The 20,571-nt window shown below is 38.6% G+C and overlaps 1 protein-coding gene across 1 annotated transcript in view; it reads left to right on the top strand.

The window, feature by feature from the left end:
- THADA (thyroid adenoma associated) overlaps positions 1-19,257 on the top strand; it is a 161,053-nt gene extending 141,796 nt beyond the window's left edge. Inside the window, exons 36-37 of the mRNA XM_009709470.1 lie at positions 17,546-17,712; positions 18,919-19,257. Coding sequence (XP_009707772.1) covers positions 17,546-17,712; positions 18,919-19,257 — 506 coding nt within the window. The remainder of the gene's footprint in view (positions 1-17,545; positions 17,713-18,918) is intronic.
- Positions 19,258-20,571: the final 1,314 nt, after the last annotated feature.

Below are 20,571 nucleotides of genomic sequence, written 5' to 3'. Positions count from 1 at the left end.
CCAGGATTTCTTCTTCTTTGACAGTCTTCTTAATAACTGCCTTCTGGTTAGATGTGCAGCTCACTAAACAGAACTGGATTTCTAAGCCTGCTATATGAAAGAGGAGTCTTTCGAGCTGAATGTTAGGATTTAAATGGGAGGTGTCATTTATCCAAATGGCCTTTAAGCAGTGGAAAGCAGAAAAGGCACATAGGCAAGGCCCATCCAGGCAGCAGGAGAGAGTATGATAAAGGCACGATACAATCAAAAGCAGAAAAAAACAACAGCAAAGCAGAGCTGCTCCTGTTGCCGAATGAGATCATTTTCTACAAATGAAATCTGTTTTCAGAAGATTGTGCATGGAGTCTATGTAATAGCCTATGTTAAAAGCAGTGCTTCTTGCAGCCTCAGTGGAGAGGTGTAAAGTATTGGCAGCAGTCTGTGGTATTATATTCAAACATAGTGTAGGACTTTGTATTTAGAGACACTGTAAGGTGATGACATCTCTTCAGTTATGTTAGATAAGGCATGTTGAGGACAGGAGGAAAGGTCAAACAGCTGTGTGTGTATTCTGGGAATCCTCTGAAGCAGGTCCTAGCGAGGCAGGCAGTGGAGTGCTGCTGAGAATTACTACAACACTGCACGGTGAAGTGCAATAGATGTTACTGAAAAGTACAGTAAACTGTGGAAGGTAACATCACCAATAATGTACTTATGCTATCTGTAATTGTAGGATCGTAAGTAGAATAGGGTTCACAGAAAAAAAGGACAACATTCTCCTTAAAATGTCAAATGTTCAGCCTTCTGCTTAAGGGACCATACCTCTGACTGCATCTTTTTTTCCCCTTCCATGCTTTTCATGGTGAATACTTCCTTACGCACATGCACAGAGTAGCATTTACGCAGGGAGACAAATGTGTAACGATGACCATTTAAATACTGGCAAACTAAATAGATGGTAAATACCTGTGCTAGTTGGTGACTACTTGATTACTATGGTGACCTTACATATAAGAAATTTGTTCCAGAAAGCAAAATGACACGTGGTGGAGATTATGAAATACTTACTGCAGCTAGCAGCTATAATTTGGGGGTTTTTACATCTGGTGTAATAGTTGCAAGAAGGTAACAATTACAGGTCAGTTGCAAGGATGAAAGAATTAAGGTCTTGGAGTGTAAATGAGTTCATCTGGTGTCTCTGCTAGAATAAATTTAGGGCTGTTTCAGGGGCAGATTTGACCTGTAGCCTAGTCGTATCATATTTTTATGCTAATAGATATATTTTGGATCTTCGTAATAATATTTCTTTTATATCTGACATTCTAGTTTTATATCCTAAAAATATCTCCTATTGTTATGAAAACTTTTGGAAGATCTGAATGGGAACTAATTGAGGTGGTTTAGATTGCATTTGTAATACCATTGTTTCCTGGTTTAATGGTGACTCGAATAATGTTTAGCTGTTGTCCTTAGATACAGAGGAAAAGCTGGCTGAAAAAGATAGAAAATGGGCCTAAATATTTTTGTTCAGAAAACTCTTTCGTAATTACCTTTGGGCTCAGGGACTGAATATATTGACTGCTTTTTTTCTTTCTGATGCCAGTTCTTTTCTCATTAGTCACAAAGACAGCGTAGAGGAAGGCTGTTTGCTATCCACAGCTTACCTACTAAACTTGGAATCTTTGAGTCTGAGGAAAATATTAATGAAGAACCGCTTACTGGAAGCCAAAGTAAATTCACACCCTCCTGCAGTTTCTAATGAAACTTCCTAAGCTTATGAAACCAGGTTTTCTGATAATGCTGTAGAAGTGTTGTCCCTGTGAGCTTAACAAGCGTGTGCCCTTTTGATACAAGTAAAATACCACCACTATTGATCATCTTCTGCTTTTAAAACATTGCGCTTTATTTCTGAGGGAGATCTATGGTATTTTAGTGTTAAAAAGATAATATAGAAAAAGTAAGTAGCAGTGTTAATTATCTTCATTGAAAAAATAGTTTTGTGAGCCAGGCCAGTAAACTATGCAAAATCAGCCTCTCCAGGAGTAAACAGAAACTGAAGGACCGATCACATTCTTCTGAACATAATTTTTTCGTGCTTTCTCTGAAAAAAATGGAAGTGCAGAAGAGCCAGTGCTTTGGAACAAAAGTACTCTGTGTTCACAAGAGTGTGAAAGAATGTCAGGGAATGTCAGATGAAAAGAAATTGTATTGTCCACCCTACATTGACTAGTTTTTACAGCTAGGTCATGAAGAGTTGGTGTGGATTTTTGTTGTTTTGGTTTCTTGTTTGCTTTTTGTAGCTGGCATTCTGTGTTGGCAATTGTGGGCATGCTAAGAATGGACAAAAATGTTCAGCTTTTTAATCCTATCTAGACTTCTGAAATATGCTTTTAAAATATTTATTTAGAGACATAATAGAGGTTCCATGATATGTGAAGATTGCAGGGCCTGGCCTACGATCTGTATGGCATTTTACTACTGTGTTCAGCTCTTGTTATACCAAGGTTCAAATGTAATATTTGAATAAATGGACTCCAGTTTTACTGGTTCAAAAAACTGAAATGAAACTTGCAATGATAATGTCATAGCTTGTCCTTCATCTGTAAAAATGAAGTCTGGGCACAAATTCCATTGCTTTGCTGACCAGTTGCTGCAGTTCTCTAATGTTATTAATACTGCTTCTTCTCTTTCACTGCTGCTGTGAAAGGGTAAAGCTGTCCGAAGACATTTCTCTTTGAAGGACTGATGGCTACAGACCAGAGCAATTTGATATAGGGGACAGTTATTTAAAAAAATTGACATTTTTTTAGGCTAGATTGTGTTGCAAAACAGTCAGCCAAATAACAGTAGAAAAGAAATGCTGTTACTTCAAGAAGAATTGTTTCAGGATTAGGAATTGAGAAAAGGCAATAGGAGAAAGAACAACACTGGAGGAATGAAAGGGAGTTGCATACAATTTAAAAGAAAATAATTTTCTTTTATAGGAAGCTCCCTTTCTCATAGCATCCTCAGATTGCCTAAGATGCAGAAGTCCAAATGAATATGGCTCAGCATCTCTGATGTTTTTGGTATCCTGAATATCGATTTCATGTACAGTGCAGCTGAGAACTGTATTCTAGAAGTTCTGATGGGAAAGATTTGGGAGAGCCCTGGGTAGGCACACTCATACACACATGGTGTTCTTTATAAAGGCTGAGCTGAGATACTTGCTGAAATCACGTGATGGGCTAAATTGCTAAATTTTACAAGTTTTCAATTAATTATTTCCATACCCTTGTTATTATTATTTCCATACCTCATAGCCCTAAATGCACAAAACTTTAAAAGTCTTATCTCAGTACTGTAGACATCTAGTTTATAAACTGTTCATATTTGTTAAATATATGAAATGTTAGTTTAAATATCTATATTACACATAGGATACAAAAATGTATGCTAAGAAGTGCATGTATAATGCTATGGGAAATAGTAAATTTATTTTTTGTAAATATTTTGCTTATGGAAAACTCTAATCAACAGCTGTGGAGAATGAAGGTCTCTGGCTTTCAGCAGCAGAAATTGAACAGATATCAACGGTGCAAATTTCCTCATGTTCTGCCCTTTGCATCATAAGATATCACCTCTGCAAGAATGATACTGAAAACCTGTGCAAAGCCCTATGCAAAATATTTGTCCCGTTTCAAGGTGTGCATATAGGACATTGATATTTATTTGTAATGTCATTTTGCACTGAGAGGTATTTCACCAAGAATGAGGAGATGATACATTTCTGCAAGCAGATTTTTGCACACAGAATTTCATTTGCATAGGTTTGGGTGGAAGTGAGGTAGGGAATATAAATACCTTTGCAAACTAACGTAAACCACCAGCTTGTTTTCATGTAAGTCAGCACTCAGCATTTTCAATGACTCAGATAGTACCTACCTGTGCCAGAGTCAAAGCGGCACCCTAGAGTGAAAGGTGTTTTTATCGTATTAGCAATTCCCAGAGCCACAGCTTTCCTACTGATTTAGTTGCTTTAATTCCTGGTGTGTTGATGGGGGGGGTGGGAAACAGTTGTGGGACGCAATGGGCTCTTGCTTCAAAACATAACATGTGTAAATGTCTTTTTTTTTTTTCTATAATCAGTTCCAAATGAGCTCTTACAAGGGGAACACAGAACTGGCTTGGTTGAACAAATTGATTTCTCATGCATGAGAAAGTCAAGTTAAACATCCTTGGGAAGCCTAGAAATTTAAATGTTGAGAATTAGACTTCTTTATAAAGGGCTTTTGATTTGTTAGATTTAGAGCAAGACTGTTGAAATCACCTTGAGGAACAGAATTATTTATGGCAGTTGCTTACAGTACCAGTGTAATGCCACTTTCGTATGTTTTTAATTTTGTTCCTTCACATGGTCTGTGCTGTGTTAATGATCACCTTGTCATGCTAGCAGTGGAAAATGGTTTTATAAATAATTCCCACTGGTAAGATGAAAGTGTTAACAGAAATACTTTAGTGAAGGTCTTGATTAACTTACACATTTGGCTTGATCACAGTGGAGGTTAGACTTGCAATATCTTGTTACAGGACTAATAAAACCCATTCATTTTTTCATGTACTATGTTAATTACCCTTTTACTTTCCCCCTCATGTGCAGACACACACAAGCTGATTTCATGTTTGTGTTGAAGACCACAGTTACACCTTGTAAACTTCTCCTTGCTGTACTGATAAGTTCATACCCAAACAAAATCAACCTTCCCTAATTCCAGAATCTGTATATTGTAATACTAGAACTTCAGGACTGTAGATCGTTACACTTAGGTGCTCGTCTTAACCTACTTTTGCTATAAACAGCAGAAGATAGATTTTTGTGTGTGTGTGTCCTCATACTTACTGAAAGCTCTCTGTGTAATGTACAGGCATTAAGAAGCACAACTAAGAATTTAATTTCCAGAATATCTTTCCTCTTTAATTCAAATTCCCCAAATGTAAATTATTCAAGTAGATCGCCATATTGCAATATAGTATACTAGCATCCCATATTCCATCACCACCGCCTCTCAGAAATGTCAGGAAAACAGGTATGTGCCATGTTCTCTGAAGCCTAGTAGCATTAGGATCAAATAAACTGGGTTAATAAATAAGTGAAGGGTCTTTCAGAAAAGATGTCCCAATATTGATTTCTTTCTCCTAAAGCAGCGTGTGTTGCGTAGATTAGTTTAATTAGGCAGGATCATACTGAGATGGGAAATAGTCTCTCGGGGTGTATACCAGGGTACAGAAGACTTGATTCTTTGGAGCCAATGATTTCGCACTCACCTAATGCAAGGTCGGCACAGACCTTGGGGTGCAAATACAGTGGGGTGTAAGGAGAGCCTAGAGATAAAGGGATCTCAGGGTGAAATAGTACTTATATATACAAACTGAATTCTTTTCTATGTTGGTCTACAGAACACAGCAGCAGTTTCATTTCAAATCCATAGAAGTATTAGAGGCAATACAGGCAGCCCTTGCTTGTTAGCTGCCTTCTTTTGCAATGTGTTTCAATTTTAGCATGACCATCTGTGCAACACTGTGGAAGGCTGTCACAGAGTAAAGGTAAATTCTCCAAATTAGAGGATTTTGCCTGAATCTCACAGTTAGTGGTGAGGGCTCAACTAGGGCCATCCATGGCAAGGTGAAGTAGAACATGGCCTTTCCTGAAGCAAATTCATTTGAAACATGCAGATGGAAAAATAAGATGTTAAAGACAGAAAGAGTCTTTATGTTAAAGACATATATGTCTATGTTAAAGACATATGCCAATGTGCAGTGTAACTGCACATGGCATTATTTAAAAGAAAAGGAAAAGAAAAGGAAAAAAAGTTCCTTGGGCAGTGGAATGAAGGAAGCTTGAGTTTTGTTTGTTTTTTTTTCTCGTGGATTTGTTTTGCAGGTAAGTGGATTTTCTCATGTCTGATGACTGAAGTTTCAGCCTTTCACTAGGCAGGACAGCAATAGGGTCTCTTTTCTTTACCCAGCTGGCTAGTTTCATAGAAACAAGGCTTAGTATTTTGGATTCCCTTACCCTTTTTGTAAGACTGGTTTGAAATTGTACAGCTGGTTCAGAGGTTGTGGTGGGAAACACGTACACAGAAGCATGCCTGCTGATTTCCTTATTTTGTTTAAAAATGGAACAAAAATCCCTTTGATGTTGTTTATTCTTGTAGATTGCCAGTCTGATCGAATAAAATATACCAGAGCTGTTTTTCTTTACTGTGCACGGAGTGCTCCCTTCATCTCTACCTGCCCTCCCACTTCATCTTCCATGTTTCTTGCACCTTTTCAACAGACCTTCAGTTGGATTCTGTAAACTTACTGCCTTCTGCTTTTCTGTCTCTATCTTCTCTTTATAATTTGTTTTGTAAATTAAATTAGTTGTTTGAACTGTATATTTTTTTAAGGAGGGTTAATGGTCTGTTGTTAGGGTTGCCTAACACTTCCCTTTATAAAATCCTAGTTTTCAGCTACTTGTGTTAATCCTTACTGGCTGGTGCCAAGATTTTTGCATACTGTGTTGTGGTTTTTTTTTTACTTACTTGTTTTTATTACAGTAGACATGATTCTGTGTAGGAAGTTAGGGGAAAATGCTATCTTTACACAGGCTGTGAAAAAAATTGAAGGCCTTTTCATTGAATGCTGTTATACATGTATGCTTTGGAACAAGACATTTTTGGTAAAATACATACAAATTTGGCTGAGAAATAGGACTATAAAATGCTATTTTTTTTATGCTTTATATTCAGTAGAGACTGAAAGGAGCCTTAAAGGTAAAACCTCTGAAGATTTTTGTGTTCACCAAGCAGCTCAAATTTCTCTGCTCCTGAAATGCTTACCTGCGTTCCCAGCAGGGCTACTGAGGATGCTCTGTGCCAGGAACACCGGGCTTCAGAAGGACTCTGCAGCTGTGGCTGTGGGTAGCTCCAGGCCAGGCTGTGTTTAGGCACTTGAAATGGAAAACTCCTGTGCTTTCAGTAATATCTGCAGGTGGTCAGCAAAATGGGGAGGAATGAGCCATCACTTCTGGTTAGAGAAGGGGAAAAAGGTAAATCAGAAAAATTTAATTGACTGCTGAAAGAGTCAAGCTGAACCTATGAGAATAAGGGAACGGGAGGTGATGCTCAGTCTGGTTGGGGGAGGAGAATCACTCTTGCCAATGTGAGAGGAGGGCATAAAGGAGGAGAAAGATCTTTGGTGAAAGTCATGGCAAGAGGGAGACTGAACTGGGTCCAAAAGAGGAAGAATGTAGGGAAGAAGCAGAATGGACAAAGGAGATAAAAGGGGAACACTTTCCTGCATTTTGGGACACCGTGTGACTGGAGGTAGTTGTGAGGCTGAGTGTCAAACCCAGGACTTAACTTGTCAAGATTAACTTACCGAGTACTGGAACAGGCTGCCCAGGGAAGTGGTGGAGTCACCATCCCTGGAGGTATTTAAAAGATGTGTAGATGTGGTGCTTAGGGCCATGGTTTAGTGGTGGACTTGACAGTGTGAGGTTAATGGTTGGACTCGATAATCTTAAAGGTCTTTTCCAACCTAAATGATTCTATGATTCTACCATAATTAGACCTGTGTTGAGAACTGTGGAGTCTGGTGGCTGGGGCTAGGTAGAAGACACTGGGGCAGTGCTATGGGTATACCTCCCATCTCCAGTGATGGTACAGTTTCCTATTGTTCCATTAGTTTCAAGCAGCAGATGCCTGAGTAGTCAGCCTTGTGGCTCTGCTGTTTCTCTGACTCATGAGCTTCAATATAATGGCACGTTATTTGGGGAAGGTATAGTTTCCTTTTTCTTTTTTGGAACTTGGAAAATTACACATACACTTTGCCACTTTTCCCCTCCACCCTTTCCCCACAGTAAGAATATTCATAAGATTGCAAGGCCGAGTGTCCAAAAGTTAGGAAATGCAACTTTGATTCAACTTTGTTGAGCTTCGCGTATTAAGAAGCAAGGATAAGCTATACTATCACTGTTTTTTTTTACAGAAGTTCTTCTGTAATTCAATAGACAGGGCAGATTTGCTCTGATGATGAATCGGGAACATAAGAGTATAGAGAACTATCATCTCCAACAGTACTACTACCTCAGCTGCAAAATTGAAAGTGATAAAGTGAATAAGACCAGGATCACAAGAAAGGACATGCCAAAGCCATGTAGTGTTGCTCGCATGATTTGCATTCTATCCCTGCCTCTCCCAGAGAGCTGTTTTGTTCAGGTAAGCAAGTCACTCCAACCAGAGTTTGGAAAGGAGGTCACTAGTTTGCTGAGTGCTTAGCCAGATACCTTGGAGGCATGATTTGCAGGAGTTCAGAGCACATACAGCTGAAGCCAGAGGGAAATGCATTTTGCATATTAAAGCATTATGGGGTGCTGACTCCTCAGTGAAACAGGTCATAATGTCTCAGGTGAGACATCTAAAATCACTCAAGATTTTTTAATCTTCATGGCTGTCTACTCTGCCTGCAGAATAGATAGTGCCATTTCTTCTTTTTGTGGACATCATTATAAATACAAGTGATTTGTGAAGCACTCCATATCATGATGAATGACTGAGAGTGACTTAGCCATTCTGTCTTCCTTGCCTATTGAGAATATTTTGGAATATTTGGAATGAGAAAGGTTCAATGCCATGTATTAAATGTGGAGAGAATAGAAAGAGAGGTTTCTTCCCAGTGACTGGGAAGTCCCTGGTGTTGCATAGTTCATGTCTTACATGCTGAGGAAATGGGTTTAGAAAATTGGCCAGTAAAGAAGCTGAGAATATATCATGAACCTTTTTGACATAAATTATTATACAAAACATTTTTAGCACTTCCCATAAGAACAATTTTGTAGTCATTTCATTTCAAATGTCACCCTTTTGTAGTAAGTAATATGAAACAAAGATAAAAATTAAATATAAATCATCTTAAAAACAGTCTCTCCCCAGACCATTTCATTATAAGGTATCAGAACAGATATGAATACTGAGTTGCTGAGGTTCTGAAGTTGCTTTTTGCTATTCTGTTCAAAAATGCCACCATTCAGTAAGTCTCACACACACCTGCATGAGACGTTTTGTAGTAAGTTAGCAGGTGTCTTCTCTCCTCAGATGTGCTCAGTAGCCACAGTTTGCAGGAATCTGCAACCCTGCATTGTCCCACCCTTTAGAGAGCTGGAAGAAGGATGAGACATACCAATGTAAACTAATGTTCAGGAGAAAATGTAGAACAAGATCAAAGCGTATTGTAACCTAAGTGTCCTTGAGTAGCTCAGATTTTCTATGTTTATTAGAAAATTTTCCAATAATCTAAAATGACTCTAAATTCTAGTAATTCAAAAGTGAAGAGTTTGCTTAGCAGTCGTCACCAGCTGTGACAAGCATGCATCTGGAACAAGTACCAAAACAATTAAGTATAGTGTTGCATCAGTACTCGTGTAGAAATATGTAGCATTTTTATGCCTATATTTGTGTCTTGCAAAAAATTTCACCAACATACACTTAGTAATTCAGATCAATTGGTTTAATTAAAGAAAAAGGAGAGAGAATTACTGCATTGAAACTCATAATTGCCTTAGTAAGATTTATTGGTGTGTGTGGTACTTGTTAAAATCAGTGGCTTTTGCAGTGGGAACTCTATATTACTTATTTCTTGTTAAAGAATTACATTATATAAGAATGTGTAATCACTGTGACTTTTTACTTTGTATTCCCAAATTTATTTCAGCACCTTAAAAGTTGTTCTCAGCCCACTTATATGACGTTAGATCATCACATGGATGAAGGAACCATTTGCTTTGTAGAATACAATGCCACTAATTAAGGTTGAAAGTGAATGGACTGAATTAGAATCAGTTCATCCATCAAAGACTGGCTACTGATTATTTACTGACAGTACTTCATTTAGCTCTATTAATTACACAGTGGCACCATTATGTAAAGGTTATGAGTTGTTAGACTCTTGAAAATTAAGAAAGAATACATAAAAAATAACTCTATGTGCTTGGCACTGGAGTCTGAATGTGGTAAATGTTAAATGGATTGTTCAAGTGAATAAGCTATTAAATGGGTTTTTTTCTTATCAGTGTTTTAATTGCAAGTGAGTAAAGAGGACAGCAGCTTACAGATCTTGATAGGCTCCTTACGCAAGCTGTGATGGTCGTGGCTATGGCTCCATAGTAATAAAGGAAAGCATGCCTTTCTATTACTGCTTTAAAAATAGGTTTTACATATTTGTGTATTCTGCCCAAATTATATTGGTTTTCAAGTATTGTGGGGAGAAGAATTCTGTGTACAGTCTTCTGTATTGATTACCCACCCTTTCCTTATTCCTTCATCCCTTAAGCTACAAATTTCACCACCATTCTCCAGGAATTTTATTCTAAAATTCCAGCTATGATAGAGAGATAAATTCATCTCCTGAGTTCCTGCAGCAAAGCTGTAACATGCATGTCATTCACATTCAGTAATCTTCATCAGTGCCAAGCAAAAAGTTCCTTAGTTGGAACATGCCAGTAACAAGTCTTCAGTCATACATTTAATTCTAGCGATACTAATTTTGAAACTGTATTTATCTTCATTTTTCCAATAAATACATAATTTGAGTTAAAAAACATACTCACATTCTCATTGGCAGTGTTTTTAACAATTAGCTGAATAATATTTTTTACCTTTTCAAAAGGAAAAGCATGAGTTCTGTGGGTTTATGCAGGGGGGGGTGTTTTTTTGCTGTTTAAATTAGAGCATGGCTTTGGGGGGGGAGGTTCTGCAAAAGCGGTAATGCAAGTGGTAAAGTCCAACCGCTCACTTCCTCTGACAGATCTGTGAGCTGTGGCTGTTTTGTAATAAACCCCTTCGTGTACAGGAGGCATGGCTTGGATGGGAAAAGCTTATGTATGCATATATGTGTATATGTATTTTTAAAAAAAAGTCAAAAAACCCCAGTAGTTACTGAGTTGAAAAATACTGTTCTGTTCACACTCCAGAAAAGGGCTTGAAAAGATGATGAATATGTGTGTGCTTTTTTTGTTCAAGAAGGAACTTTAATTTTCTGCTCAGTCCTGAGCTGTAAGTTTCTGTCATAATCAGACATGTTATTAACTCAGATCTGTTTATAATCAAAGTCAAAGCTGAGAGCAGTGTCACACTACTCAGAGACTGCAACTATTAAGAAATTAGTTTTGAGTAGTTTGTTTTGTAATAGTGTTGTGTTTTGACATCGTGTTGCATGATGTCAGGAAGGGCCTCTTTTTAAAGTCATCCTGAAAAAGCACGGCTATAAAACAGACTCAAGCAGGGAAATGGAAAACAGATGAAGTAGTTGTACGTCATCTAGGGAATGATATTTCTCGAGAGGATAGAAATGATCTAATCACCTTTGATTTTATGAAACACTATAAAAAGGAATCTGCTTATATATTAGATTTTACATAAATGGTAATTTTAAAAAGTGGAAAGTTTGATGTTTGTAACTTAGATTGACACAGTGCAATGAACAAGCACCCTTTCAAGAGCCATCTGCCAACTATCCAGATGCAAGTTACCATTTTTGCATTTTCTTTTTTTTGTTGTTGTTTTACTTCTGAGTTGTCCTCTTTTATTCTTAGTGCCCAGAAGGATGATAGCACTGTAATGTTATCTGCGGACACTGAGCGGGTATGAACACCCCTTTACTTTCTATCTACTGCTACTGCTTTTCTTCTGTCCTGTGGTTTTTCTGGTGGCAAGACACCTGTGTGTTGCCTGCTGCGGAGTTGCACAATTCCTGTCTAGCTCAAAGTAGAACATATAAGCAGGTTATTTCAACATAAGAAATTCAGTTTCAACCTTACTTTATATACTAGCTTATGTAACTCTTGGGTTGGGCCAGTGGGATTTTTTTTTCTTTTTTTTGAATTTGAAGGCTTTTTAAGTTTTGTGAAGCCTGTGCATATATAAACACAGTATTTTAAGTAAAAAATACATCTGCAGCAATGCCTCACTCAGTTGTCTTATATTTGGTATGTTGAGAACAGGGGCAAACTTGATTATTACTTAACACCAAAAATAAAACCTTCAATGCAGCAAAAAGTGATTAGTGATTCAATAGGTGAAATTTTCCATTTGAAAATCTAATATTACAGGTATTAGTGACTGTGATGCTGGATCTGCCATCATTTGGATGGGAACCTGATCTCTTCCCTGATACTCATCATCTTGTTAAGGTGATGTATCAGAAAACGTGAGATAAATCTCCAGTTTTGCTAAGCAGTCATTCAGTGAGCTTTTTTGATTTAAATGTCCATGCTTGTCTCTGAAGCAAGAATACTACCTTATTTTACCAGGGTGTTGTGAGGTACTGTATTGATAGTCATGTAGTCGTGTTTATACCTAGGTAGGCAGCACTTTGTGCAGAAAAGTAAAAAATATTTTACCAATTTAGAGTATACCTGACCTACCCAAAATACTTTCTGTAATTTCAGTTTAAGAACTTACCTCGTATGTTTTCCTTGAAAAGATTTTTGCTGTTGGTACTGTGAGGCTTTCTCTCAGGACTGTTACACTAAGCTTCATGCAGTTTTACTTCTCTTTCTGTTTGTTCTGAACACAGTATACGTTTACAAAAATTGCATTACTCTTTGATCTAAAATGAATTTCAGTTAACAATTTCCGGTATAAAACCAATTACAAAATGCTTTGTTGGGCAAGGACTGCTTTTCTATTTTGCCTGTATTGTATCGCGGTTGTCTTTAAAATCTGTGTATATGCTCTTAATACATCCTTTCAGTTCCCCGTAATATCACCAAGGCTTTAACAGAGAACAATTGTATAGTTGGAGGACACGTAATAGGCTACTAGAAGAAATATTTACATCTGGCATGATCAAAGCTTTTGGAGTATATGAATGTGTATGTGGGAGGTCTAATTTTTGTGTGGGTGGATTCACAAAGACTAAAACACTGTAGTACTTAACCCCTTTCCCTTTATGAAAATTCAGTTCCTCAAAATGAAAAAAAACGTGTAGTACCTGATTCTTATCTTCTGTTTTTCATTTCAAGGAGTAGTATTAATTCTTCTGCTTGTAACTACTTGTTTAAGGCATAGAGAATTTTTTGTATTTCAGCCCCTGTAGTGGCTTATTTAGTAAGATGCTTATCTTGCTCATGATGGTTTTGCATGTTGGAACATATACATGTTTTAGAATTTAAAAAACTGATAATTTTAACACAGTTTTGATAGTTTGTAGAACTGTTGTGGTAGAAGCACTGGTGTATTTTCAGTGTTTGGTAACAGCTACGTCTTCAGGTTTGATTTCTGCTGATTTAGTTCCTGTGGTAGTAATCTGCTGTGAGTGGCTTCTAGAAATCTGTCATTTGAAAATTCTTATTCAGTTACTTTAAATAGTTACTTACATTATGAAAGGCTATTAATGCTCAATCATTTGAATCATCTCTGTTAGTGTTTTGTTTACATGACTCTTTGATGGGGAAGTTCTGGATTATAGCTGACCTGAGCTAGCAGCTTGCTGAACGAGGAGGTCTCGCTCTCCCTTTGGCCTTTCCTTCCCTCGACTGCCCTGTGATCTTCCCTTCCCCGGCTCCCAGCTGTACCCATTCTGGCTGCAGGGTAACCAGCACAGCCTGCCAGCCGAGTTGTATGCCAAATTCATATTCTGCTATTCTGAGCTTTAATTTACCAGGTGATCAGCAGAGTACCTGAGCTGGCTGGAGGTAAGCATCAGGAACCCACAGCCCGAGGGGGCTGCGGAGAGAGGAGAGCCACCTGCCCTTTTTGCCCCTGGTGAACTTCCAGCTTGCTCAGACCACTTTCTGAAGTCATAGTGTGAGTCATGCACACAGCATCATGTTGTAATATGTGGCTTCTTCAAAATCAGCCCTGTTTTGCAGGCAAATGATGATGTGAGGAGCAGTTCTTGTAAACAGTTAATACATCAGTGAAGACATGTACGTTTATTTTTAGAAGACCTTTTGTAGGTATTTTAAAAGATTCTGTACACACTTACAGCATTCATTGCTGCTACTTTTAGAGCTGGGGGTCATCAAAGCAATAGAACATTTTCCCCTGTGAAAGTGTTTTTTACCTATTAAATCATGGGTATGTATGTAACTTTGCTTGCTGTTATTTATCTGTATTACTTCAGCACTCCACACTTAGGGAGCTGATATACCTTTTTTGGATACTTGCTCCATCTCTTTGTTGTCCTTGTGGCAATGGTAGTCCCCAAATCTGATCTTGAACTGTTCTAGCATCAGATTTGTGTGAACTGGTATCAAAGTCAGTTAACGTCAGTGGGCTCTGTAAGTAACAGCAGCTGAGGAAGTGATTCAGGAACGATGGAGCCATTCCTGATGCTTTGTAGTGGATGGGATGGGATGGGATGGGCAGGTGGAAGCAAAAATTCTTCATCTGCCAGAGTTTGATCTGTTGTTGAATCTGTGTCAACACGTCAAGTACCAGGAGGCCGCTCTGGTGGCTTCTCCAGCACAAAACTCAAGGTAGGCAGGCTCCGCCCCAAATTTTTGAAGCTTAAGTTTCAGCCTTATCAAAGTGATGTTGCTTTGTTTTTCTCTGGTCTCAACGTCAGAACTGATGCATGAGTTTGGTTGATCAATTAAATGGTGTCTGCAGTTCACAGAAGGGTGGTTGGCATCTTCTGGGTCGGTACTGTGTTCAGGGTCTTCATGTTTTTCCTGTGTGTTAAACCTCCTTTATGTTTTTCTTGTAATTTTTTTCTCCTCTTTGAAAAAAAAAAAACCAACAAACTTACGATTACCTTTGTTGCAACACAAGGATTCCCTACAAGATTGCCACACTATGTGACCACAAAACTGCCCTCTCTTCTGTGTCACACTGTTGAAAAACTGCTAGCAAGCAAGCTCAGTCTAAGCAGGACCTCAGCATTACTTGTTTTGCTGCCTCTTGGTAGTTTTCAGCATGTTCACGTAATAACAGAATTAGAGGCCCCAATATTATGTTTTGGTGCATTTCTTAGTAGTCCAGTGTTCTCATTCACAAAGAGAGCATCACCATATTTATACTTGGGGAGTCTAAATCTTAAAAAGGAAAAAAGGCCCCAGAAAATGGCAGGTATCTTAAATATCTGCAGTTGTATCTATAATCAGTCCTCCAAAGCAACAGCTAACTTCAGGAAGACAGCAGTGGGAAATAACATGTTTGATTATTAGCTCCCAGCATCACTGAATTTGCTAAATATTCAAACATCAAGAAAGTGACACAAGCAAGAGATGTAATGTAAATATTGACAATTGTAGGCATTCAGTAATCATCTGTAAAACTCCGAAGGATCATCAGAGTTCAGGAGCTGGGTTTAAAACATTGTCTTTTCTAAGTGTTTGAAACCAGGATGTTTGTTTCAGGCTCAGAACCCTGTGCTCCGTTTTCATTTCTATTCAGGTCTGAGGATTGCCAGCATTTCTAAGGTCCCCACGGCACTTGAATGGAACTCTGTTTTCTACCTGAGCCTAAGCAAATCAAAACAGAGAGGACAACCATTGTACCCATTCTTTAGAGTATCAGACTGGTACCAAGTAGGGCACAGCAAGAGAAAAAGCAAGCTTTTTTAAAAAACAAAACAAAACAAAACACAAAAAACCCACAAAAAAACCCAAAAACAGTCCTGGAAAGAAATGTCAGCAAAAACAATGCCTAAAAAATCCAATGCCTAAAATGAATGATGTGGGAATGTCGTGCTGCACCCCTGCAAGCTGTCCCTCATGCACAAAGCTTAGGGATGTCCTGATACAGTGATAAGTCCTGACACGAAGAAAACAGATTTGAACATTAGATTTTACTGTCTAGCAGAGACAAACTGCGTATGTAACATTATTAGTGTCACCAAGAGATTGACTGCCTGCCTTCCTGTTGCTTGTTCAAGGAGATTTCCATTTACCCTCATCTAACTCCAAGATAAAGAAGGGACCATCTGTTCTTTCTCCTTCACTCCCTTCCTTATTACGGTCCTTTATTCTCAGGGTCTCAAATACTAATTCATCCTCCCCCATGTCCTCGGTACGTCGCCTGGTCTGTCAAATACCAGGTACCCATCTTTCTGTCAGTCTGGTTTGCCGTCAGTTGTTTCCTGTGCTTCCTTATTTATTGGCACACATATTCGCCTGGTCCTGGTGTTTGCTGAGCGTTTCTCTGCTGTGCCAACGTACTCCAGAAAACTGGCAGCTGGCACGAGGCCTCGGGAGGTGTTGCAGAACAGGGGTCCGTGCTGCAGCTCTGAACGTGGGTTGTGAAGGACAGGTCTCGGGTGCACTGCTATGCCTCTTGCACGTCAATAATCTGAACGTGGGTTGTGAAGGACAGGTCTCGGATGCACTGCTATGCCTCTTCCACATCAATAATTGTTTGCCTTCACGAGAGACTCTTAAATACACTCAGACACAAAAAGTAAGGTCTGCCTTCCATGTGTCTATGGATTTTTACCAAATAATTCTGACTCCGCTGTGTTGTCTGCTCACAAAAGACAGCTTTCAAGAATGACATGTCCTTACAATACCACTACTTAGAAGACAGACCGTTCAGTGAACAGTCGTTCATTTGCTGGTGACTATGGACGAGGATGAATTTTGCCAGAATCCATTTTACAGTAATAAGGATTTACAGGGGCTTGTTCGTTAGCTCTCCTTCTCTGGTCCTCTTCCCGCATCCCAATTTTTAAAAAAAAAAAAAAGCATTAATGTTACCAGTGGTGAAACTCATACCTGTGAATGCAGTTGTTGGAGTTTTCATGCAAATGGGACTTTTGGCATTTTTATGTACTCCGTTACAGAGGGCAGCCCTAGGAACCACACAGTTAAAACAGCATCTGCCCAAATGAGAGCAGTGGGGAAGTTTAGGGAAGAAATACGGTGTGGGTGATGGCTTTGTGTATGGTTCTGGCATGGTAGCAAAACCTGTAAAATACAACTCTCTGATGGTCTTGTAAACAGTGTCTGCCTTTCCCTTCTTTTAACATCATCTTTAAGCCTGTTTTGCACGCTTGGTCTCTCTTGCATATGTGTGCGTGTGTGTGTGTATATATATATGTATATCTTATTATATATGTATATAATCTTTTTATATATAAAGAGATTGCACACCAAGTAATGATTCGTTTTATATCCCAGCCCTTTAAAAACATATAATGTGCTGTAGGTTTTGAGTTCCAGTGAAAACATCAAATCAGATCTAAGGCATAGCTGCAGTTTTGCAAAAATAGTCACCATTTAATAGTGTCAGGGCTGTCTCTCGAGATGTTTCTAACAGACATCTTTGTATATTTAAAGCCAAATTACTTAATGTCACTACACGGGCAGGAAAAAATATTAAGCATCAGCATTTTCAGTTGCTTCATGTATTATTTTAGAATTGAGAGAAGGCCCCAAGTGGCACAGAAGTAAACAGTCATCTAACTTATTTGCAGTATAATTCATCATTCTAAGTGTGTTTGTGTAAATTCAGCATCTGTTTTCAAGAAATCATTTTTGTGCTGATTTTATTTGAAAGTGTTTGTGGTCTTGCTGTACATTGTTATGCATATTTTCTCTCAACAGAGTTTGCACTTAGGATAGTGAATGCTCCGATGGCCTTGGATTTAGCGTTTGGCATACTGTGTGAGCTGCTCCAGCGGTGGGGGCAGATCCGTGCCGGTGTACTGATCCTGCTGGAGTGGCTGCTGGGAGACAGCGATCTGAAAAGAGACTCGGAGACTTCAGCCCTGGTAATTTTAACAACCAGTTGCTATCTCATGTTGGGATCGCTATGTTTCTGCAGTCTTGTGGTAGGAATAGAACGAAATATCTCATCTGATGAAGCCTGATGATGTATTACTGATGATGATTACAATTAATACTCCAGTATTAATTGATTTACAATTGAAAATGAAAATTCACATGGACAGTATTTAGAACAAAAGTAAGAGTTTGATGTCTGTTTCCTGGCAATATCAGCATAAAATTAAAGAGACCGATAAGAAAGCATTGAAATAAATCAAGAGTTATTTAACAAGTCATTGTTGACTGAAACATTTGAGGCTGTAACTGATTGCATTCAGTATCATTGCAGATGATGGCTTGCCTTGAACTTAAACAGCTGCTGTGGGTGCCAGGCACATCTGGCATTCAAGAACAGTGCTCTCCCAACTGCTGGCTTTTCCAGAGATGTCATTTAAATATTTGGTGACCTTGTGCCATCTTCCATGTGACTATTTCTGCAGAGCACACAAAACAGCCTCACTCACATCAGTCATTGTCTTCAGAAGGATTATTTACGTAAAGAAAAACTTTGCCACGCTGGTTCTGTAAAACCTAATGCTGTATAATACAGTGTGCTCTCTTTGTCTTGAAAAGACTGTAAAAATCAGAATAATGCTGGAAGGTAAACCGGAAGGAGCAGGAACGGCTACATCTTCGAGAAGTGTCTTGACAATTAATATGACTCATGATATATTATGAATCTTTTCTTAAGCCTGTGGTTTAGGTATGCCTTTCTGATGTTTCACTGACTGATAAAATTTTCCTTTTTCATTTAATCCACTCAAAAAGCTCCATGATATAGCAAATTACCATACTGGTTACAGAGAGGTCTCTCTCTGAAATACAAGACAGTTTCACAGGGGAAGGCAAGCACATGTTAAGGATTAGGACTACTATTTACTTCCACTGTTTCCCAAGAGTTATACCATAACTGCCTTTTTTTTGAAGGTAAAATTTCTTTGGCAAAGTAGGAACCTTTTTTACTGCATTTTCTCAAACTTTTGAAAAACTATGCATATGAATTTTTAGCTTTTTTTAAATATAAAGAAGCTGTTCTGTAACAGCCTGTAATTATTTCTCAATATATTTTCTTTCGTATCTTGTATGATTTTCTCATTATTGTCAAGACCACAAGTCATTTTCTAATCACTATTGTTTTTCTTTTTGTTAAGGAAGAAGATGATTACCTGTTTGATAAAGGGGAAGTGAATTTTTGGGCAGAGAAGTTGACTCATGTCAGACAACTTAGTAAGCACCTTTTACAGCTTATATCAATGACTCATCTAACTTTACCAGATCACAGAGAACTTAATCGACTATCAAGAATAGCACTGGACCAAGCCCAGCTCGTTGAACACCTTCTTAGAGCACTACCTCCAACTCCAGAATTTTCAAAAACTGCAGAATTCACAAGATTGGCTATTCAAAACGAGAGAGTATCAGTATGCCTTAAAATATTAAATCTGCTGAAGTCTGATGATACTTGCAAAAACGAAAATCTGGAAAAGTAAATTATTAAAAGTTCATCTTCAGGGAGCTGTGCGTGTGTTACTGGGTGGGCAGGGAGACTGAATTCTAACGATGTTCAAGGAATAAGGGATTGCTATGGTGACTCTGGTAAACCTGCAACAAACTATTCAGTGTTCAGGCTAAAACCACATTTTTTATACGTGAGTCCAGTGATTTTTTTTTTATTTTTTTTTTGATCAGATGTGCTGTGGGAGGCTGTTCCTTTTAAATGCATTTGCTAATTTCATTCAGCTGAGCATGGTTTATTATAGCTACTGTAGGAAGTAAAGCAGCTAAACCTAATATTTTCCATTCATCCAGGTGCAGGCCACCTGTAGTTGTGTTATGTTTTATCCCACATTTTTACCTCCTGCATTTTAATACCAAGAAAAAGGTGATTTTTTTTTTTTCTCCTTTCAAGATGTACAATGGTAGTGATTAAATGAATGTGGTATTTTTTTAAGTGTTTCTAAAAGAAGAGAGACAAACCTTGGCTTCTTTGTCCATGACAATTTTTAGCCTACATTTTAAATTTTACTGTATTTTTCTCTGGAGGAAGGCAAGGATTCTCGCTTTGGTAGTAACCTTGTTTTGCACATGGAAACAGCATTAGGTAGACTTCTGCATGCCTCTTTTTCCCGGTAAATCAGATAACTACTACTATAAAATTGCTCTAAAATGAAGACCACTGTGTTCAAAACAAAACAGCTGTTCCGTTGTGAACAAAACAATTTTTTACTTGAAAACACCTTGCTGTGCAAGCAGTCTTGGAAAGTAAAGTCCTACTCGGTAGCGTTAGGGCCACAGAAGCGTACCGACGGTGACCTTGTGGTGCCGCGCTCGCTGCCAGGAGATGCCATCGCCAGCGCTCAGGTGAGGCAGCTGTGGGGAAGATACCCAGTGCTCCACAGGGTCGCTGTCTGAAACACGAAAATGTTTGTTGTGCTTTGCAAATGTATTTTCCTGGGAACTGAAATGGGGTTTCAATATGAAAATGAGACGTGGAAAAATAAATGTTTATTTAAAAAGGGTATGTTGTGTTCCTTTAGCCAAGGGCTGTGACTTCACGTTTGGCTGTAGCATAGCTGGGCACAGCCAAAACAAAGAAGTACGTCGGTATACGTCGTTATTTCGGTCTCCTTGGAAGAGTAACATGTCCAGTAAACGATTGTTTGCTTTCAGTCTCCTCACGTAATTGTGTATTAGCACAGTTTAGCCGTAAATTTTGATGATACGGGTAATTAGCAGTTCTCCCACGGCCGGTGCCGCGACAGGAGCTCTGCCTGTGGCGGCCCACGCCCAGCAGGGGCCGCTGC

This window comes from Cariama cristata, unplaced genomic scaffold (genome assembly GCF_000690535.1).
Source record: "Cariama cristata isolate BGI_N322 unplaced genomic scaffold, ASM69053v1 scaffold11771, whole genome shotgun sequence".
In the NCBI taxonomy this organism is placed as follows: Eukaryota; Metazoa; Chordata; class Aves; order Cariamiformes; family Cariamidae; genus Cariama; species Cariama cristata.
The sequence above is the reverse complement of the archived record's forward strand: the minus strand, read 5'-3'. Positions and strand labels throughout refer to the sequence as shown.